This window comes from Rhea pennata, chromosome Z, assembly GCF_028389875.1.
Source record: "Rhea pennata isolate bPtePen1 chromosome Z, bPtePen1.pri, whole genome shotgun sequence".
Classification (NCBI taxonomy): Eukaryota; Metazoa; Chordata; class Aves; order Rheiformes; family Rheidae; genus Rhea; species Rhea pennata.
Window position 1 is genome coordinate 1,950,848 of NC_084702.1, and position 23,480 is coordinate 1,974,327.

The 23,480-nt window shown below is 44.8% G+C and overlaps 1 protein-coding gene across 1 annotated transcript; it reads right to left on the reverse strand.

The window, feature by feature from the left end:
- Nucleotides 1-312: 312 nt before the first annotated feature.
- Nucleotides 313-22,255, reverse strand: FBXO10 (F-box protein 10). The gene is made up of 10 exons (XM_062599595.1): nucleotides 21,671-22,255; nucleotides 18,763-19,602; nucleotides 15,068-15,217; nucleotides 13,406-13,542; nucleotides 9,639-9,709; nucleotides 8,525-8,677; nucleotides 6,066-6,341; nucleotides 4,815-5,125; nucleotides 1,954-2,135; nucleotides 313-475 (listed from the first exon to the last, which is right to left on the reverse strand). Exons 1-10 carry the CDS (start codon nucleotides 22,253-22,255, stop codon nucleotides 313-315), a joined length of 2,868 nt encoding a protein of 955 aa, XP_062455579.1.
- Nucleotides 22,256-23,480: the final 1,225 nt, after the last annotated feature.

A 23,480-nucleotide genomic window follows, 5' to 3' on the forward strand; every position in this document is an offset into this window, starting at 1 on the left:
TGTGCTCTGAGTTTCTGGGGAGGCTACACAAGGCCCTGCTGTTAGTGTATTCCATCCAAGGAATGTCTTTTGCATATATATTGCCTCAGCGAAGATCTCAGGGCAAACAATAAAAAATTAGTGCCTGTTCTCCCAATCATTTTTTATTTACTGTTATGTCACTGACGTAGAATCTTTGATTCAAAAAGGGAGCACAGTCCAATGGAGCTCCCTGTTTTTGAACTGTGAGATCTTCCTAGTGACATCTCTGGAGAAAAAAGTCTGAGAGAATCTGACAGTCTGAGAGACAAGTGAAGAAACTTTCCTGTCTCGTCAAAGAATAGCACAGAAGATACTCCCTTGGTTGTGGCAACCTCTGTCCACCCTGGTTACTGTGGAAATCTTCTGATTGCTGCTTGCCATGGAGGACACATGGGTGGTTCCTTTGATATGAGGTCGTGCTGGGGGGTTCATCAGCATACACTCCACATCAAATCTGGGAAGAGGAGAGAAACCCTAGGTGTAGCCATGAGAGGGGGGGGTAATGCCACTTCTGCAGCAGCTTTGAAAATTGCCTCCTTGAAATTCACTCTTCAAGTAAGAAACAAGGAGCTAGCCTGTGCTGATAGGTGCACAATGCTCATAATCCAGCTTTTGTTCTGATAACCAAATGAGACAGAAATTGTTTGAGATTTGAGACACATGCCTTGTTTAACTGCAAGAATCACTGTCTGATTTCCCAGCCAATGCCTCTGACTGACTTCAAGTTCTGGGGATCAGACAAGGGCTTGCAGAGGGACAGCTAGGAATTCATCAAATGCAGGGACTCTCAAGATTTTTTTTAAGGAACCAGATCTGAAAACCTAATGGAGGAGCTGCTGGGATAAGGGGACTGGAACAGTTGCCCAGTCCTTCCTATTGCACTTTATTTTTATGCTCCTGAAACCTAGAGGACCAGGTTACGAGAGCTTCATCTCCCTTGAGGGCCACATGGTCTAATTTCTCTCCAGTAGTGCACCTCTTCCAATTTGATTGTGTCCTGTCCTCTAGCCTGGAGTGAGATTCATGCCCCACAAGGAGGAGGCAAGGTCATATTTCTAGTTGAAAAAACCTATCCTCTGAACACCCAAGCCTGGTAAGGGTGTGGGCCTGTCACTTTGTCTCTCCTCAGAAGAGTGCTATGCTCTAGAGTTCTGATCTAGAAAGACCTATTCTGAATAAGGCCTATAATGCGAGTCACTGAGATTTAGATGACAGTTGTAAGCTAAGGAATGCTTTACACTACACGTTAAAGGCTTCCAGGTATAGCAGTAGCTCTGAAGACCACTAGAATAAATGGCTCTTACTTTGGCGCAAAGACCAGGAGAGCTAAATCACTCCCAGGAAGTACAAAGGCTTTGAGATCTATTCTACTTCTCATTCACATTGCTCTGGTAGCAAAAGCCTGTACATGCAATCTGATGGCCTGAAGCTACCCCTTCCCCTGCCAGCACAGAAACACAATGTAAACCATGGTGCAAGTCCAGCCTGCTCTCTCCTCTTCTTTCACTGAGCCCATGCTATAAGCATCCTGGGGCTGTACTTACTGCAGGGCTGAGGCAGGCTTGCAAATGAAGCAGCCAGACCTCAAAGACCATATAAGAAAATGCAAGTGAGCTGGCCAAGGCACAAGGCAAATGTCAGTATGGCCAGAGACAGACTGAAGGTCCAGACTGGCCTTACAAGAAACAACTCATGCTTTTAGAGTTGATTTTAGTTTTGATTTCATGAGGAATCTCTTGGCTCACCTTGATCTTCAGGCCTTGCTTGCTATGATTCACCAAGCACTTGCTGGTGAAGCTGGTGCCATAGGCTAGTGACTGTGTGAATTTGGGAAGAAGAGCAGCAAAGCTGCGCCTTCCAGGCTCCCCTAACATGAGCACAGAATGGTGGCTCCAAGCTCGGAATCACACCCCATGGTGCAGGAGGGCTCACCTTTTCTTCAAGGTGAGAAGGATGTTGTTTTGGACGATACAGTCCTCTGTATTCGATATTGGTTGCAAAATGGATTTCTTGGACCTTCCTTGGAAAATGAGGTTTTCCTGCACGAGGCCTTTGGCTTGGTCAAAGAGAGCAATCCCGTAATCCTGAAAGGACTGGATCCTGTTCTTGGTCACCTGAAAAATAATCTTTAGATGGAGGGCCCAGGCAAAAGGACAATGGCCATACATCTTCATACAACATAAAACCAAAACCCAAAGCTCTTCCACACGCTCACTATCACTCCCTGGTGATCTGGTAACATACCAAGGGCACAGCCCAAACATGTGTGATCAGGAATGTTTTGAAGAAAGAGAGTTGTTAGTAGGGGTAGGACCATGGTCGTGAATACACAAGCCTTTTCTAAGCTTTCCACATTTCACTAGTGACCCCAGACTGCAGTTCAACTGCTGTCAGTGCTAAATACTGCAGGCTTCCCTGCAGTGGGTACATAAGCCCACCGTGAAATATGAGCACAAATGCTACTAAACATGAACTTGACACCATTCTTCACTCTCTAAGTTTCTCTGCAGTATTTAAAGGCCATCAGTTCTTTGTATATTAAGAAAAAGAAAGCACTTAGGAGTTTCCTTTCCCCAAGACATAGCCATTGCTCTCACTGTGCCATTATCTGGAAGATGAGTACAGCCCATTCTTCCCCCTGGAACCACATCAACAGTTTCTGCAGTGCTTTTTGCCCACTGTTTGTTCCCACTAGGACTGCAAACAATGCTTACTTGTTGTCAGGCGCCTCCGGCAATCTGCTGGTGGGTAAGTAAGTGAGAAACAATAGCACAGCAACATTGCCAACATTTCAACATGCATCTGCGCCCCTCCCTCCATTCCTGAAATGAATTCTGTGGCATGAATCCTAACTGTCACCCAGGAGACTCGAGGCTGGGAATGTGGAGAATTCCATCTCTTTTAGCTTCTGGTCCAGACAACAATGTTTTGCTGACCAGCATGTTTTTCAAAAGGTGTTTGCAGCTCTTAGGCAGACTCAATCAGAGCATTTGTCTCTGCAGGGTTTTCTGCATACTCAGTTTGGAGCTCCTTCATAAAGAGGAAAATTGCATTCATCTAGAATTTTGAGGCACCGTAGTTTCATCCCAAAGAACATAGAAGAAGCCTTAAGCCAGATGCTAACCTTGGGTACTTGCTAGATGGAGCACTGCATCTAATTTGCAAAAACCAGCTCAAAACCCAACTACTCCAGTTATACTCTCGACAGTGCCACTCAGCTAAAGAAAGGGGACAAGCTGTGAAGAAGCTTGACTTTGCCAAGGGCAAGCTGAATGTCACTGCACCAAATTGTATTGGATTGTTTGCTGTTCTCAGGGGAAAGAGGTCTCTCCTACAAGCAAACTGTGTATCCATTAAGGGAAATGATTACTGAGTAGTCCTTTACAAAGGCTTAAAAATCAGCAGAGGTGTGACAAGTCATCTATGGTTTAGTGTCCAAAGGGATATGATCTTGGAACTAGAACTTCCAAGATTTATTCTTTTATTTGCCCCTGAGAGGATGTATGAGCTTGCACAACCCCTATATCTGTACGTAACTCTGCTTCAGGTGTCTGAAATGCTGCTGCTCCTAATAGTCCATTAAAAATCTACCTTCATATTGCTATCAGTGTGCATACTGAGCACTTTCAGGCTACACACCAAGCCACAGCTGGTGCTTGTTTGCTTTCATGTGAGCGTAAAAAACGGATAATCATGACCTAACAATGCTGAAGCCAGAACTGTTCTCATCTTTCCCTTCTGGATTCTATCCAAAACTTCTAAACCTCTCTATACAGATATCAGTATGACATTCTTTTCAAACCCACTACTACTGGAAATCTCATGTTCTCAGCAGTATACTGTTGCACTACAGGGTTTCTTAAAAACAAATATTTACCTAATTCCCACTTAAATCTTCCTCAATTTCAGCTTTGGTCTTCTTCAGCCCATTCCCCATGACAGCCCAGGAAAAACCTGGCTATTACAGGAATTACTGGAGTGCTGATGGAAAGGAGCCCTGAAGATCTTCAGCCCAGCATTCTGGTCGGAGCAAGATAGCCCCCAGCACTAACTAGATCAGGGCAGCCCTGACTTTGTCCAGCCAAGGGTTGGAAGTCCCCAGCGATGGAGACCTTGGCACCTCCCTGGTGACCTGTCTCAGAGCTGTGCCATCCTCTAGGGCAAGAATGTTTCTCTGCTGTCTAACCTGGATCTCCCAATTTGCAACTTGTGCAGTTGCCCCTTGTTGTATTGCCTGGCACTGCTAAGTATGGTTTGGCTCTGACTGCTCCTTCAGATAGCTATTGGCTGCTGTTAGATCCCTTTTGAGCCTCTTTGCCAGACTAATCAAGCCCAGCTTCCTCTGCTTCTCCTTGCCAGTTGTGCACCCCAGGTCCCTGTCCAACCTGGTCACCTGCACTGACCCCTCTCACTTTTTTCCACCTCCTAACTGACCTGGGTGTTCCAAAATGGGCAGAGTATTTCAGCGGTATGAATATGTATTTCATCATTAGGGCTAAGGAGAGCAATGATAGCTTCTCTTGATCTCCTGGCCACACTTCTAAGGTAGGCCAGAAATTACACCTCCTCTAACAAAGGTGGGATATGATACAATTCTAATTGGATGCTTCTCCCGGTGGTAATGCCAGAGCAGTCTTTTCTTGCCTGCTTGCAAATCAGGGGCCTACTGGCTTCAGACTATTCTCAGAGAAGTAGAGCTAGAGCAGGCTCTCTACTCTTCCCAGCTGCAGCAGAGCAAAACAGATGCAGGATGCAAGGATCCTGGTGCCCTCGCTGATTGCTCAAACACGCACCTTCATATCCGCTGCCTGGAGCAGCTGGAGACCGCACCTGTGGTTGCCTATGATGTCGTTCTCAACAATGATGCCATCTCCCTTGGAGACAATGCCATGGCTGCTGTTATCATAGATGCCGTTGCCACGTAACTCCACCTGGCACTCTGCCTCTACCAGCACACCTCCCAGGCTGTTGCAGGAAATGCTGTTGTTTGCAATGCATGTGAGCTGCGTGCTCTGTAGGACTGCAACTCCATCATTACAGTTGGCATGAATTACATTGGCAATGATATTGAGTGCTTCACTGCTCTTGACATACAACCCAGCAGCTGCCAATGAGAAAGAAAGAGCAAAAGTATCATGACAACAGCCCATAGTACATTATTCTCAAAAAAGTATGTCTCTCTGTGGAGCCACAGGGCTCTTTTCTAGAGGGCCAGTAGGAATACGCAAGCAGTACTGCCCAACCTCACTCAAGAATATAACTTGTTTGATCATCTCCAAACTAGTATTGTTTAATTTACAAAATAAAACAATGCCAAACACAAAACCCAAAGCAACATCAGGGCTTTTCACTTGCCCTGTTGGATTTAGGTCTTCCAGGTGTAGCAGTTAAAACCTTACAGCTTCAGTTAAGAAGATCTGAAATGCATTGCTATTTCTAAAAGCTACTAAGTTTCTTCTGTCATAATATGTGGTAAATCACTGAGACTTGTCATGACTGCTACACTGTTCCTCAGATCTCTCCCCCAGGTTGAATATAAGGTCTGTGGACCACTGCCTTCTGAGTTTCTTCCAAGAAGGAGCAAGAAATGGGAGGTGGTACACTTTAACCCTGTGTTGGAGTGTCCTGAATTCTGGCATGCTCACACAGCTTTCCTTGCAACACAGAAGAGCTGCTAACCTTCACCAGCTCAACCTGGCCTACGCAAACTGATCTTTGAGTGGCTAAGATGGCCATGCTCAGTATCTTGCCATCTGGTTAGAACACAAACATTGTATGGGAAAGACTGTAGAGGCCATTTCTACTTCTACTACCCTAGCAGCCTGAAACTACATTGCCTAGCTGGCCAAGGACAAGCCCAGGTCTAGCCCCACTGTTTCTCCCAGGGTGTTTCTGGCTGGCCTGACAGATGAGCACAACCTGGTGCTGATGTGTGAGGATGACAGACCTTTCTGCATATCATTCTTTTTGGAGCACAAGGGAGAGGAGTGAGCATGGGGAGAGTGGGGACCGGAGCAGCCAGAAACCTTCAGCCATTAGCTCACCTCCATTGTGACTGATACTGTTCAACTCCACCAGTGCCACACTGACAGGATGTCGGGAGGCCAGGTATTCATCCTCACTGTCCAGGTCATTCTCCCAGCTCGCGCCCTCTCTCTCCTCATGAAAGTTCTCATTGCTTACTTGGTTGGCAGGGTAGTCACTTTCTTCATCTTTGTGGCAGAACACTGCAACTCCATAGATGTTGTTGTGGCTGATCTGGTTGTTGGTGACATGAGGGAGGCTGGAGGACATCATCCACACGCCACAGCCTTTGTTCCCTGCAGTTCAGGGTGGCAAAGTTCACGTTACCCAGTAGAGCTTGCAGATCCCCCCAGCCCTGTCCAAAAGTGGCTGGTACGTGTACAGCAGATTGGACAGAGGGGATCTTCCTTACTGGACAGACACAAAGTCCAACTCTACCTGACAGGAATTCAGGGCTATGCTTCAGCCCTGACTTTGTCTTGTTGAGTCACCTCTAGTCCTGAGCTCAGTGCCTAAGTTTTCCATTTTTAGTTCTTCCTAGCTCTCCAGGTATTTTGGCAGGCACTGGCAACGTTCTGACCTCATCTGGAGTCCCTCAGTTCAACTCACAGAAACATGAACTAAATCCCCTTTGCAGTATTGCTCTGTTGGATGGTCAGACACAGCCCTGTCCCCAGCCTTCATCTCCCATTGGCTCCATACATAGGTGGTTTCACCACAGAAGTGCATTCATAGAGATGAAAGTCTTATCCCTGCATGCTTCCTCACTTCACCTGGCTGCAGCTGAAATGTCTCTTCTTGTGAAACTGTGACATGAAGCTGAGGCTGACTGAAAAAAAAAAACTCTTAAGATGCTGTATCCCTTCCTCCCCTCTTACTGCTATATTAGAGTATAGGGCCTGCTTTCCTCATAGTATACAAGACAGGCATATGATGTCTCCCCAGGGATAACACAGTGATGGACATCTGCTTCCTGAAAAAAACCTCCTCTCCTTGGACTAGGCATATGCTGGTTTCTTTGTCCAGGGCTGGAAGTCCTTGCAGACAGGAGAACAAGCAGCTCTAGGAACACTAAACCAATGGAGTCTAGTTTATCAGACTTCTGCCTCAGGGGCCCAGGTGTATTCTCTGGTATCTAATACAGGCATGAGCTGCAGCTTCTCCATTCCTAGGGTGCATGAGCCCTAACTTCTTCCTCTTCCTCTCCTTGATCACTGATTTTTCAGAAACCTCTAGGAACTTCCTATCTTTTTATTTTTACCTTCATTCAGGCCACAAGGCTCCAGCACTGCAAGAAAGACATGCACACAGACATGCACATAGAGTCATGCCACAAGACTGCCTATGTATTGTTTCCACCACAAATGGGACTACAGAGGAGCTGCAACCCCTCTCAGTGTCTCAGATCTGCACAAGGGCCCTGGATGACTCTGCTGTACCACTGTTTCTCTGCAGCCATTTTCAAACCTCCTTAAAAAAAAACCAAATCCTAAGTTTCTAAGCAAAGCATGTGGGGAGTTTATTTCCTATCAGACATAAGTCTAATTGTTAGATTACAGATTTTGTCCAGCTGAGACAGCTTGTTTCACCCTCCCCTTGGGATTAACTGGGTAAATGAATGCAGCAGGCTGGCCTCCCTTATTGTCTAGAGAAACTCAGATCCTCTGTCCTTTGTTCTTATTCTTCTTGGTCCCAAAGAACACTTAGTTTTTGACCTCCAGTGGCCTGAAATGAACCTAGTCCATTGCTGTCAGACTATGCTACAGCCATCTGCTCCAGAAGGCCAAGAACTTTCCCTCAACAATTATGTCTAAGGCTCAAAACTTCAGCACAACAGCACAGGGATGAGTTGAATTGTGGCCATCAGCAGCTCACAGCATCTCCCACATTGAGCTGCAAGAATGACAGCACAGGAATGTTGCTTCATTAATTGAAGAGTGCATTCTCTACCTGTTCCTTGCCCTATATGCAGGTCCCACAGCAGCATGGAAAGGTATGGTGCAAGTCTAGCCTTCCCTTTCAAAGCAGAGCCTGAAGGATCATAGAATCAGTAAGGTTGGAAGAGACCTCTGGAGATCATTTAGTCCAACCTCCCTGCTCAAGCAGGGTCACCTAGAGCATGTTAGACCAGGTTGCATCATGGCAGGCCTTGAATATCTCCAGAATGTATCCCCAGGATTTACAGGTCATTTCGCTGAGAAGCAGCTGCATGCCACTAGGGACAAAGTGGTTGTATTTTGAGCAAATAGAGGGGTCTGTTGTGAATCATAGCCAGAGAATGCTGGCAGTGTAGCCTCCAGACTGCCTTCACATAGCTGGGCCACACAATTTTCTTGACTTGTATCCTTTACAGCCCATCACCAGGTCATGGAGCAACTAGGAGTAGAGAGCAGTCTTGTACAACCAAACACAGGAAAGGGGGTAGGGTATTAGATGACAAAAGGAAAGAAAATTTCTTTTCCTTAGTTTGCTTCCTTACCATAGATGGTGTTTCCTTCAATGAGACCTTTCCCGCACTCGCCCACCACCACACCATCTGAGTAGCCACAAGTTATCATGTTGTTCTTGAGGACAGGGTCACCCCCACAACGAATGTCTGCTCCACCCCACTGGTTCTCACAGATGATGTTCCCTATGGCCAAGCAGAAAGAACAAAGAGGATCAAGAACACAACAGTGGTGCCACCTCAACCCTGCCTTATGCTCACAGAAGAGCTGTTCAGTAAGATAAGACTTTGCTCAATTAAAAAAACTTCCACTGCCTGATTCAGAACCTCCAGAGCCTTCCTGGTCTCCCAAGCCTGGTCTTTATCCCACCACATAGGTAATGCTATTCCTACACATAGGACAAATGCCTGATATTTAAAAAGACTATCTGAAATAAAAAGTAGGGTTTAATCTTAACAAGTTTCCCACTATTTTGTGGACTGGTAGACTACAGGTATTTCACCTGTTGGTGGCAGTTCAGTTCATCTAAAACCATGCAGAAAGTATAGACTTTCTATATAGAAAGGGACTATATGTATATTCTTTCTCAATATCTATCTTTGAAAGCATATTTGTCTTTGAAGATCAATTTCCATTTCCTTCTATTTACTTTCTTTGGGGAAAAAAAAAAACTTGTTCTATAGAAGGTGGAAGTTTCATTGGTATTATCAAATGCAATTTCAGGCATCTGTTCCAAAACCACAGAGAGGTTAAGAGGTTGAACTTAAGGTAATTACCAGTTCTAGGTAATCATTCCCTCTCCTCACTCCTAGGTGTATGGCAAAATGAGTAACTACTCAGAGATGCCATAAAAGTGGAAAAAATCATTAACAACTTCAGCTTGCAATGTACATTGGAAAACGAAGAAAAAATGAAGTTCATGCAGTACACTGCTCTAGAACACAGTTCTGTGTCCAGACTGGGAATACACACTGCAGGAATACATGATCTCTCTGTAAATGACAAATGCCAACAGGGCAGAAGAAGCTAGAGGATTACTGCATGCCACCCCACAAGCACAAGAAGGTAAATTTTGCAACCAAAGAGACAAAGGATTTAAGAGAGTGCACTTTCATTTTCAGCCACTGGGCATTTTCATTTTCATACCTGTGATGTGACCTCTTCCATTCTCATTCACTGCTATTCCAGCAGCCAGTCCCTGGAAAATATAGTTCCCACTGAGGAAGAAGAGGAAAAGAAGGTTACCAGAAGCGCTGCTTGCTCTGCTTTTCCACACAGGTATCTGTCTTTTGGCTGACAACAAATCACAGTTATTGCCTGTTCTCTGCAACGAGATTGCATCACCGTGTGTAACACTGGGACAGTCACACAGCAAAGTGGAAAAGATGAACACACAGAGGGGAAGGTATGTGCAAAGCACAGTGAAGCTACTGATAATACCAACTTTCAAGGTGGAAAAAGCACAAAAAAGAAGTCATGACTTCTTACATGAAGAAGTAAGACCACCTGTGTAATGGGATGTTACTGTGAATATTCAACAGCCACTGTGTTAGACAAATTGTATAACCCAGGATCCAGTCCCCAGTAGTGAGCAGCCACAGATGTATCACAAAGTGATCTTCCTACAGCATGGCCTTACTGCTTCACTGCAGTCTGAACTAACCGTTACATCCACAATTTAGATGGATTTCTCTTCTCCTCAGAAATGGTCAATTGTTTTTAAATTGTGCTATATATTGGTGTTTCCAATATCCCCCAGCAAGAGTATCATTCCACAGTGAGTTTCCATCAGGCCTGTGTGCTGACTGAGTTTAACAGAGATGCTGACAACCCTAGGCTGAGCTGTGTGGTTTTTGTATTTCAGTTTGCAGCATGTAGCAGGGAGCTTGCAGGTGTGCAGAGCTGTGCTGCCCTCCAAAGTTTTTCACAGATGCAGAGGAAAAGACCTGTGTGTCCCTCTGGGAAAGCCCTGAGTAGCAACTGGAGCCAGCCTGCATAAGCACTATAGAGGAATTTGCTAGAGCTTTAGCCTGTTTTCCCCATCATTCTGACTCCCAAAAAGGAGGTGCGAGTGCTCTAGCCTAGGTCCTTTTATAGAATGGGATTCCTGCTCTGAAATTTCTCAGTATTGGTGAGAGAAGCTCCAAACCAAGCAGAGCTTGCATGGTTAAAAATGGGAAATATTAAACATGGTGGCAGAAGCACAGGCAGAGCAACGCTGGGAGAGAGAGACGGAAGAAAACTTGAGCACCCAGCACTGCACGAATAAGTCTCCTGCATTGTACCCTGGGGTTCAAGGAAAAGGGACTCTACATATCACTTGTAAGTGGGAACAAAGCCAAAGAACTCCAGGCCCATCATTAGCTCCTCTTCTGCAGTGTGACAACATAGAGGACCCTGAATGTCTGACCTATTGCTGAGGTTCAAAGTTGAGGAACAATAAGTTTAACAACTAAGAAAGACAACTAGCTAACTAAAAACTCTGAAACAGATTCTCTCTTGAAACCAACCCAGAAAGATTCACCAGAAACAGCCTGCCACACGTGGAACTTATGCTTGGGAGGGCCTGACTCCTCTTCTTCTTTTGCCCAGCTATGAAGAGACTGTAAATGTTTTACACAACTGGGCTAGGGTGAGAGAACAGCACTTGAGACATATGATGACACATGCTGATCCATAGCACAACTGGCCAGTGAGGATATGAAGAGGTCTGGAATACTTCATTTCTGCAGCCTTGCTCCCAGACTGTGGTTGAATGCTGCAAGACGTGGGGATTGGATTCTCTGGAACTGGGTAACAGTAAGCAAAACTCAACGGTACACTTTCTAGAAGGACAGTAAACAAGTGCAGCTGGAAGTGCAGGTTATCTTTGCCCAGTTGGACACCTAACTTCTCTGGTGGTCTCTGATTTTCCAAAGATAGGCGTACTTGCAACTGTGTAGTCTGACTCAACAGCTGTTACTCTGTTTAATTACACCTTAATGCCTAGTTAGGATCATTCAGTTTTGACAATTAAACAAAGCCTCCATTGTTCTGTGAGTATAACAGAAACACAATAAGCAGCATACAAAGAACTGAAAACTGTAACTGTGGGCTGCCAGATTCACTGTCACACATCTTTCTTCCTTTTGAAAGGACGACTAGGTGGAAAAGAGCTCCCTCCCATTCTTTTTCCCCCACACCTAGCATCGTCAGGGGAGGATTAGGAATGTAGCCCAGCACAAGACATCTGTATCTGATATCGAGGGGTTGCACCAGCAACTCAGTGGCTAAGGAGAAAGTCATCCACAAGAGAAAATCATTCTAAAAACACAAGGAGCAGAGTTTTCTGGTTCCCACTTCTGAATAAGCAGTGTCATTCTAACACTGTAGCTTACCTGTTTTTGAACACAGGCAGTAGGTCTTGCAAAGCTGAGCAGCAACACACTCAGCATCTTTCAAACCTTGACCTGCCCACAATAGGAGAAGATCTTTTTCTTATACAGAAAGACCCTTTGCTATTGCAGAAGATCTTTCTGACAGAAAGAGGTATGCTCCCAAGGGACTACATCATTTTTAAAAATAATACACAGCTCCCATGTTACAGGTGAGCTTTTCAGAAGAATACTCCTTAGCTTTTCCCCACACAGCCCAGCATGACATGACAATGACCCCCACCCCTGGAAAGGAAGCAGCAAACAGCTACAACAGATTGAGCTGGGCTTACAGGTCTCAGGGAAGGGCAAAATATTTTTTTGTTTCCAGTCGTTGAAAAAGTAGTCAGCAAAGGACATGAGTTCTACCAACTTCTCTCTTCTGTTAACCTGCCTCCCAACAGCTGAACACATAATCTCATAGGTGAAACATGGCCTTGCTGCAAGTCCCATATCTAGAATCTACATGTAACACATGGCACATCTATGAGATTCTGGATACACATGGCACATCCAGGAGACTTTGGTAAGTGCAGCCTTAACCAGCACCTGAGCAGATGTATTGAGACAGTGCATCAGGAATGATGGCACTCATGAGAGAGAAGGTGAGCTATCACCCACATGAATCATGGGATGGGAGAAGGGGTGAGAATACAGACTACGTGCCTCTAACATCTATGACCAAGAACAGCTGTTTTCTCATTTGCACTCTGGAAGCTTTGTGTGGCTGAGGGGGGCTGAGCCACAAGGAATTTCCCTACGAGGGTCATGGAAAATATCTAGGGAAGACGCAATAAGCAGTTTGGAGAGTGGAATGCACATGCCAGCAAGGCATGCTATTTCTCCTGCAGCACATTTTCTTCATGTGTAGAACACTTTTGCACACTTTGTTGGCTAGTGTTATGGCACAGAGCACATTTTTAGGAGATGCAGTGCCAGTGCAGCAAGGAATTGGGCTCAAAATACCAGCTGAGCTAAATATAAGAGAGATTGGGGTGCTAAATAGTTTAAAACCAGTTACGCTATCTCTTCTATTCAGTCACCAGTTGATATCACCAGATAAAATTGATGGTACTAGTGTGAAGAAAACCTGTCAGATTCTAATACTAACATCTAAACTGAGTGGTATTAAAAACACACAAGTCAATGACTGCTGGTATTTAAAGTGGAAAGGGGAATTCTATGCTATGAGTATAGAAATCTGTTTCCCAAGTTCACGGAACAAGCACTGGGATGTGTATCGTTCACTCTTCACTTCTTTGGAGGAAGAATGTTCTTCCCCCAAAATCCAGGAAAAAACCCAACAAGCTCAGCACTTGGCAAAGACACCCAGGTACAGCAAGCAAATAGACAGAAGTCACAAAAAGGCACTAGTACACAGCGGTTCTATTTCTGCTTTAACCTGGTGATGGAAAAACAAAAGGAAAAGCACAGACAGTAGGAGGAATAATTGTTAACAGACACAGGAGGAGAGAGATAGGTCATTGCTTGCTAACATACCTCACAGCAGGGTTTCCATTATACAGAATATAAATGCCAGCTTCTTTATTCCCATAGATCTGATTGCTACGGATGATGCCTTTCCCGTTGCCAACGACAACAATGCCTGAGCGAAGGCCGCTGTGTATCTTATTACACTGCAGTTTTATTTTTCCACATGTAGAGAGAATAAAAGCAAAAGGGAGTGAAAAAATGTCACTTATAAAAGTGAACAAGATGAGACAGCAACTGCAAAAGAAAGCAACCCCTCCTCACCTTGTTGGGAGAAGCACAGAGGAGTAATTAATTCAGCTTCTAAGAGATCACTTTCAAAGAATCAAGGCATGCTTAACTTTTACTTTTATCTGAGATTTTGTTACATAATTCCAAATTTCCCTCTCTACTGTTACTGCAGACTCTTCTTTAATCAGCAGCTCTGTTTGCTGATTAAGAGGTTGCCCTTGGGTTGGGATCAGACAATGCTTAGTCCTCCTCAGTCAGTTTCAAACTATACAGAGCTACCAAGCCTCATGACTAGCACATGAATCTCTGGTGTGATAGGATTATAGATCATGCCCTCCTTACTGCCTTGAAGAAGAAAAAGACCATTAGTGGCACCCTACAGTGCCACTGGAGCCAGGAATTTAAGGAGGAAGCTCAGTACAGTGCTTTTCCTTGAGCAGCAGGATAGCATTTTACACTCAGTCCCTTCCAACACAAGACCAGAGATGTCCATCCACTAACAACACAGCCAGAATTACCATTGCATAAAACCAAATGGCTGCTTTTCATCATGACAGGGGTCACTATCTCCTACAAGGACAGGAGTACCTTGGGATCCTCCTGAGCAGGACAGCAGCCCCAGTCTGGTATTTCCAGGGGAATAATAATCACAAAAACAGGCAAGGCAAGAACAACAGCTCATACAAAGTTTGCAAATAAGGCCAGATACACACATACACACAGTCAGAGGCTCAGCAGGAGTTGGCATCTCCTGCTTCACTCAGTTGGAGCTTGCCTGGCACATCTCCCTTGGGGAGATCACAGTCTGATGCAGTTCCAGACAGAATCATTCAGATGTTAACTTTTGTCTATGTTTGTGCCTGCCTTGCCTGTCCCCGGCCCCACATGAGGCCTCTGCTTCTTCAAGCATGACATGCAGATATAGCATTTGTTAAACAGTGATGACCTCACCCACTGTATAGCTGGAGGCACTACAGATCCAGAGGAAATACTATGGTGTTGGACGGCAGACTGCTGATCACTCTCCTTCTGCCTGATGACTGTGGAGAGTTGAGGCCCTCCACTAAGTCTCAGGGTACTGATTCAAAATGTAAGATAAGTAGAGTTTATAATGTAATGCTGATCTACTAACTTTAGGGATTAGGGAGGTTTATCTGATGGAGGAACATCCCCCTATCCTCTATGTGCAGCAATTTTAAGATATCATGATACTACGAAATAGAGCAGGAGAACATGCACGTACTGTTAGCTACTGCTTTCATCCTGCTTTGCCCTTGGGATTAGCTGTAGTCCAAATCATCAACAGAAGTCTAAGAATAAACAAGTGTAAGGGCAAAGCTAGCAGCAAGACTACTGTTTTCAATAGTGGGAGGTAGATCCTGCTGCCTCTTGGACGGAAAGAGATCTCTGTCCTCCAACTCATCTTAGAGCGGTACATACCAGAACAAGCGGATTGGCTCCCTTCCGGATGTCCACTCCTGCCTCACAGTTTGAATGGATGTTGTTATTTGCAATAAGGCCTCCTGCCGACAGACGCAGAAATATCCCTGATGCTTTACAATGGTGGATGTCATTCTTCAGCATGATAACCTGTAGAGGAGAGAAGAAGCACCTGTAATTGTAATTAGAGTGATGAGGAAGAAGAGAAACTGACCAAATGATGCAGATCTTTCCACTGATTCTGCACTTCTAAACCCACTCTGCATCTATCACCAATCTGTGCTGTGCCAAACAGTCCAGTTACAGCAGCTGAACAGAAGGTCAACATATGTTAAGAAGTTTTAAGACTATTCAGCATTATTTGCTTGCATGCATCTGTCCAGGGTTGGGAACCCAATGCATATAGATGTTATACAGAACAGATAGGCCTTTGACTTAGAAATCCTATCACTTCCTAGTGCTCAGCTTGAAAGAGTTTCATTAAAGCGCTTCCCCAAAGGTTTAATTCACTGCATTACATTCTCACACTGTCAGAAACATTGAACTATCACTCCTCCTTAACATGTCTCCAAACAGTTCATGGTACAACAGATCTGTCCCCTCCCCACTTTTGCTGTTCCTTTCAGGCTGCAGTCCCCATACATGTCAACCTGCTTCCCATATACAGACAGCAACTAGCTGGCTCCTTACTTCCCTACTGCACAGAATTGCTCAGAGTGGAGACAGAAGAACTTACAGAAAAACTGAGACAGAAAAACAGTGCCACAGAGTCTTCCATGAAGCTGACTGGGCAAATGTTGTACAACACACACACTCAGAATACAACTTCTCTTGTCTTGCATGTATAGAACAAATTTGTGCTAGCTGGAGCAGAACCAAGCTAGCAAGCAAATGGAAATCACTACCATACTCATCACAACCTAGTTTCATCTAAGCAAACAAGTAATTAAATACTTGTGCAGCAGCAGTCTTTAGTACTTTCTAGTCAAACAAACTCATGTCTTGTTTTACAATTGCTGAAAAATCATCTACAAACTGCTTTTGCATATCCCACTTTAATCAACAACATAGATCAGAAGCTAATTAAATTATACGTCTTTTTATATGCTTATTCCAGAAAGATGCTTCATGCAATCTCTTAAATAAACGTGGAGCTCAGTGAGACCTGACAGCTGCCTATCCTGATCAGTCACTCTTGGTTGCCCTCACAGGAGGCTGAGGAATGTGGAAAAGGCAGACATCTGTTCCAAAGAACGCTGACACAGAACAGATCCAGCGGTGCTCGGTTCCAGGCCTGGCATTGCTCATTGACCAACCAGACACATTCCTGCCTACCATGGCCAGACTTACTTAAGGACATGGGTAAGAGAACCTGAGAAACAGCCATTCATGGTATTTATACTACTATAAGTTCCTGAAGCACAGCAGCTGCTGTGACACCTAGGTCAGACCTAGAGCCCTTAACCACAGCTGAGCCCTCACTATGGCTCCTTGAGATTCAAGTAGAGGAGTCCTCCACACTCCTGACACACCTGACTCCCCTCTACATGGCAAAAACAGAGCTGGAGATTGGTGAAGCACTGCAGTGCTTTCAACAAGTCACTGTGGGAAATTGGGGAGCTATGCCCATTCTTGCCAGCAGAATCTGGTACATTGGACCTTTGCCCAGGTTTATTGTGTGATGGACGCACAAAGAACTAGAATCCTAGCTTAGTAAGGAAACCAAAGTTTTGTCCACTCTGAGAACAAAACCTCTATGTATTCTCAATTTGCTTTACGCCTTATTCCATTTACAAAGCCAAAGATCTCAGACTCCCATTATCTGAAGCTCTGATACACTGATCCCCCAGTGAAAGCCTCTGGGCCAACTTCTAGCTATGCAAACTATCACTGAGAGCAGCATCAACTAGTCTAATCCCCATTCTATCTGTTATCAACTAAAATCAGGCTGCTGAACAAATTGCAAGTGAACTGAGAGGAATGAAAAAGGTCTAGGTCAAAAGTGCTTGAAATGCACTTGGCACTAGCACAAGTCCCAAGGAAAATGGCACCTGAGTGGCTCATATAGCGTGAGCAACAAGCCAAGAAGTTCACCAAATACTGTCAGTCAACAGAGGGGAGGGCACCTTTTGGAAAAGGAATCTGCAGATCCGAATACCTCTCTGAAAAAAACATGCCATTCTCCATTACCAAGAAACGAAACAATTCCGCCACCAGCATTCTGCAGGCACTGCAAACACACCTTGGGAATTAGCACAATCACTGTAAAAACCTTTGCTCAAAATTGATCAGAAAAACATTTCCCTACAGATTTTTTTAAAGCAAGACACTGAAAAATGAGATGGCTCCAAACCAAAATACCTTAATTCTGGTAGTGTGGTACAGGCCTTGCACTTTGGGTGACTCTTTTATGTGTTTTATCAGTTCAGACCCCCGGCCAGCTCATGCAACCCAGGATGCACTTTCTAATCGAAATACTAAACTAATGCTCCATGGGAGATGTATTCTGATGGGAAGGCCAGCAATAGGGAAGAAAGTAGGGACGGATCCACTAAACTACACATTCTCTGAGCCCCACAGTAGTATTTTGACATCAGAAAGCACTGATTTGATGATAAAAAGATGGTTTAACTTAGTTTTTAAGCAAGGCAAAGTTCTGCTGGGCAAAAAAAAATCCTTGTATAAAACTCAATTTTCTGCTGAAAAATTCTGACCAAACAGTTCTTTCTTTCCTTTGATCCATCCCTAATTTTTCCCCCTATACTGAGGCAGCTCTGTTTTTTGCTATCTCCACCTGCTGTTTTGACAGTCACAGAGAGACTTTCTTTTTAAGAGTTGTGTGCTACCTTAAGGCTAATTTTTGGGGTCTTTTTAGTAGAACTGGCCAAATTCCAGGACAAGTAATTATCTTCCTGCTCAACAGCAAGAACACTCCATAACAGTCCAAGCCAGTGGCAGCAGAATTATGGGCTGGTATGTTAACATAATTAGAGGTCTAGACTGTACTGAAAAGTTTTAGCTGGCCATACAAAACTCCTGCTGCAGAGCACCAGATCTGTATTTTCATACTCATTCATATGTGAACTCTCTTAAATGCAAGAAGTACGAGGACAGTGGATGAAAAATCTCTGAATAAGCATATACATAAAGAGGTGGAAAGTACTGGGCAAACACAGGGTTAGATGAAAATGTTTTGAAGTGAGAATGTTCATGTTTTAGCCTCTAGCCATATGGTCATAAAAGCAAAATCTCTCTTCATGCTTCATCTCTGCCTGCTACAGAGATCCCCACAGGCTTTCCTGAAGCAGCCAGGACTGACTGCAAAGAGACATGATCTTTACCTAAAGACTAGGGGACTGCCACGGCAGCTCCTAAGGCCCTGAATTTGTGGTAGGGACTGTGCTGGGAGCAAAAAAGGTGATGATAACTGTGGCATCTTTTTTCAGGGTGGAGAGTTTTACTTCTGGGATAGTGGAACCGAGATGCAGTCCTGGAGATGTGTTGAGATATAACCCTAATGTGCTACTGAGTTAATGCTTTCAGTGGCAACTATGACGTTACTACAGGTGGAAAGCATGAGGCTGCAAGTGATCTGCCTTTCATTTGGGATGGTTAAACCAAGCTGTGTATAGGAAAGGACATGCTAGAGCAGAAGGAGAAAGATGGAAGAGGACTCACAGCAATCTTCACAGTACCTTACTGTTTTGTATGCACCTCACAGCATAGGTCAGGTCCCTGAAGATACTTCCTTCCAGTTTTGCTTGCCCTCGTGAGCAAATGAAGATTCCTCCTTTCCCATCTCTGAAGAGGCATCGCCGGACAATGCAGCCTTGCAGAGAGTTGGCCAAAGATTCAGCCTCCTTGTCCTGCTGCAGCTCCTGCTGCAGAGACTTGAGCTGAAGGTCTCTCTGTAGGGCATGCAGCCTGTTGCTTTGCAGTCTGCTGCGCATAACATTGGTGAGCATGCGTCTCAGACTGTGGGCTTGGTATGGTAGTTTATGTACAGCCTCTTCATCTTCACCGTGTAAGTCACTGTCACTAGAGTTTGAGTCAAGGGTTGGGTATTCCTCTTCCTTTGCTGCCCAGAGATTCTCTCTGAATTCAGCATCCTTGCCGGCTGAGTCAAACATGGCTTGAGCCCTTGAAGCAGAAAGGGGGTTATTTTGTTCCTCCCCTACAACAATCTCGTGTGTTTTGACTGTGCCCACCGGTGAGTTCCTCCAGCATTCCTGCTTAGTCATGCTGCAAAAAGCTGGGTCTGACATCTGCATGGAAACTGAGTAAGACTTGGCCAGCCTGGTCAGGTGTTTGCAGGCCCAGTTCCAGTCAGAAGTTGGGCAGCCCTCCACAGTTACTGAGGCATTTTCACTCCCAATGAACTCACAGTTCTCCAAGATGCACAGAGCCACACTGTGGAAATGAATGCTGGATTGGCTGAAGGTGCAGAATTTCACCTGGCACGTCCCTGGTGCATAGATCTGCAGCTGCCCATTTTCAAAGTTACAGTTGTCAAACTGGACATACCCTGAAGTTGTCTGGCAAATAAGCACAAGGTGAGATCATTGAACATTACAAGAAAAAGCAGTCTAGAGTTACTATAAAGGCCTGATACAGCACACAGCTCACACACAGAGTATGCATTCAGGTATAACAGAAAATTTCATGTACGAACAGATGCAATGCTGCAGGTTGAATTAACAAGAATCCGTTTTGCAAAAAGTGACAGACACTGACTCCACCCCACTGGCAGCTTTACATTTAACTTTCTTGGCAAGATGCAATCTCAGCAAGGCCCAAGGGTCAATCAGTGGTGCAGGAAGGCCTAGAAGATGTGCTAAGATCACTAAATCTTAATAGTGTGCCCTGCAGAGAAGGGTTTGCAGCCTTCAGAGACATGTGTTTGCCAGCTACTATCATTAATAGACTCAAGGGTTTACTAGGTGGAGCAACAAGTGAGATGACATCAGACATGCCTGGAGATACACAGTTCTCTCTGGAGCCATTAGCATACTTGGTGGAAGGATGCTGCATTCACGATACATGAAGTGCAAAGCAAAACAGATAAACATTTCTCTCACATTGCTGTGTGATTATGCTGTGATATTGCAGTGACAGATATTATCAATTCCTTCTCCCCTTGGCTACAGTTTTCTGTCTAATTGCAGCCCTAATGTGCTGGTACTTGCAATACAACAGCCCACCCCTGCCACGGCCTTTCTGTTTTCTTAGGCAATGCATGCAGTGTTTACATATGCTGGGGAACCACAGGTTTGCTTGTGCACGGCAAAATATTTTCTTCTTTACTACACGGGAAGAACAAATCTCTACTTATCTGCAGAAAGGGCCAACACGAATGAGTCACATAATAGAGGGGCTATTTAAGAAATGTTGAATAGTGTGCTTGGAATTTCACCATGTTCCTATCTGGACCAGAAATCTCCTGAATCATTATTTTATCTTCCCTTATTACCCCAGAATCCCTACTGGACCACTTTAAAAGGTGACAAATCAATAGCTTGTGACAAATCGGTAGCAAAATTTGTCAAGATTTACAGTGTTTGTAGCCAGCACACCATCCTGATGCTTGTTTTCAGCCTTGAGCACTCTCAGAAGTGGCCACATCACAAATGCAAACAGGTTTGCCTGTAATCAAAGACAACACCACAGAAATCCCTTCAGACCATTAGTTTGCTCCACGCTAAATCATATCTTCCTTTTTTTTTAATTAAAAAAGGCTAATTAAAAGGGGCACAATCAAAGCAGCTCCTGCCTAGAGGGCCTGTAAAAGCCCTTCTGAAGTTGCAGCTCACAAGGCTAAGCCTGTATGTAGGTTGCAGCTTGTTTGAATTTTAATTCATTTTTCATTTTTAGGTTTGTAAGGAAATATTCCTGTTCCGCTGATGGCAGTCAGAACACTTTATCACACTGCTGAGAACAGGAACAAGAACAACAACCTGAAAGATGAAATGCAGCAGTTTTCACAGACTATAAACCAAGTACAGGAAATAGTGCAGAGTAAGACATTATGTGTCATTTTCAATAATCTTGCAAATTGCAGCAGATAAACAGAGACTTTCCAAGCAGATTTGTTACCAATTTTCCCACCAAATAGTGGTACATTATCTTTCTCTTGGGTACTTTCAGGCTAATTAAGTTAAATATGTCATGTAGTAAAATGTTAAAAGGTAGATAAAACAATAAAGAATAATTCTTGATGAACTGACTCCTGGCAAAGATTTTCTCTTCAGAGGCAGAGACAGGAGCAAAAAGCCACGGGACCAATGCTTACATTGGCCACATCCACTCTAGATTAATCACACATTTATCACCGAGACCCCATAATACTGTGTCCCTGGCTAAGATCCAGAAAAACAACCTGGGGCATCTTCATTAAGAACTACTCACCCAGAGTGAAGGCAGATTATTTTTCAGTCATGAATTGCTTTTGGGATAAAGCCCTGCCAGCACTGTAGCTATCGTGATGCAGAGCGTACAGTGGGGAATCCTAATCCACTAATGAGTGCTTTCCTGCACTGCCATCATCCCAGGTAGTTCACCCTAAAAGTGACCATCCCCATTGCCTCCCACTCCATTGAGCCTCACCTTGTAGAGCACAGGAGTGAACCGGGCTGGCATGAAGACCACATTGCAAAGACGGGTAGTAGAGCAGTGCTGGTCAAAGCTCCCCAACAGCGCCACATCCCCCAGCTTTCCCTGCCCCACAATCTCCACAGGCACTTTTAGCACCACTTCACTGTGCTCCTCATACACTCCAGGCAGCAGCACGATGCGGTCATAGGGGCTGGCAGAGGCCAGGGCAGCTCTGAGGCTGTCAAACTCGCATCCTGGTCCAACACAGAGCAGACGTCGATCCTTCCTCCTTCGGAACAGGTAGAAGCAGTTGGAGGACTCCAAGTCCTGTGTGTTTTTGGTCCAAGTTTTAGAGGCAAGGTAATGCTGTTTGAATGTTTCTCTCCAGGACTGTGGATCCACATTGGGCTGGTTGGGCCAGTTTGGATGTCTGTAGTCAATGCAGCTCAGGCACAGCTGTCGCCAGCGTGTTTTGTCCAAGCTGAGGATAAGTTCATACCACGCCCTGCACACGAGGCAGCAGCGGCCCAAGTCAGGGAGATGTAAGTAGGATAAAATGAGCTGCCATAGCTCCTCCGGAAGGCCACTGATCTCCATCATCACCTACTAAGGATGGGACATAAAGTCAGGGTTAGCTAGGAATGCCAGAAGGTCAGGAACACCTCACTCTGTGAGGCACAGACGGGAAAGTTGGATCTCAGCAAGGAAGGTAACCCTGTGTCAAAAGGGACATTTACATCCCACCTAGACATACCTTTCAGGAGACACAGCTCTACAGAAATAAACCCATATTTGAATGTCTTCATGTTCAATGTACCTAAAGCAGAGAGAGGAAATCTAACCAAGACTACCCAGCAGCTTCAGCATTAACCCTACAGTATCCTGCCACCATCATCCACTCTGCATCTGTCTCCCTTCCCTGTCAACAGATGCTAACAAACTCAGAAGGGTCTGAAACAAGCTTTTCTAAAATCTCTGCTCTTTCAAGATAATTAAAACTCTGCTGTTTTAAGCTCTAGGATTAAACAACAGACTGTGCATGAACGAGCAAATCCTGCTACCTCCAACTGGCTGCGAGAATTGCAGTGTTCACTGCTATGGGTTTCTGCAGCAATACTTACTCAGTTTTCCACATACACATGGGTCACAGCAGGTCTCCCAACTGCTACAAAAGTTGACTTTTCACTCCAGTGCGTACCCTGCATCTGCCAGGCAAGATTGGAAATGAAATGAAGAAAACCAATGGCCCTGTGTCTCCCTGTCCCAGTATGATGACTATCAAAATCAGAGAGAGGAAGAAGGAGTGCTGAGTGGCTGTGTACAACTAGCACAGCCACAGAAACACAAAGAATACGGAGTCAGGGCTGCAGGGACCTACATGTCTTTGGAAAAATCACAGCTGACAACCAACAGAATCTCTCAGCAACACGCAGGTCTGTTTCAAAGGACCAATGGCAGCTCTGGGAGAGTCCCAGCCCCTCCTACACATGCCTTGCAAACTGTTCATTAGCTTCCATCTGGTGACATGGGTGCAAACTCCCTGGAAGCAAGGAGTTGCTGATGTAAGAAGGGCATGCTCAACAGATTTAGCATTTGCAGGATGCAGGTCACTCTGACCTCTAATATTAAAAGGCACCGCTGAAGGAATTGCATGAGAAAGGTACCTCTGTACGACACAGCACTCACTGTGATAAATAGAAAGTCATACTGCAGGGAACAACTCAGCTAAGAGAACCAGTTAAGGCTTCTGCCAGTGATGAATGTAGTACGAGGAAAATGCACCAAACAAAGGACAAGTGAGGTTTCCAAGTTCTTAGCCAGA

Coding starts and splice junctions, on each gene's coding strand:
- FBXO10 (XM_062599595.1), bottom strand. CDS start 22,255: ATGGAGATCAGTGGCCTTCCGGAGGAGCTATGGCAGCTCATTTTATCC. Junction 19,603..21,670: donor TCACTCCTGTGCTCTACAAG/GTGAGGCTCAAT, acceptor CTTATTTGCCAG/ACAACTTCAGGGTATGTCCA. Junction 15,218..18,762: donor GGTGCATACAAAACAGTAAG/GTACTGTGAAGA, acceptor TCTCCTCTACAG/GTTATCATGCTGAAGAATGA.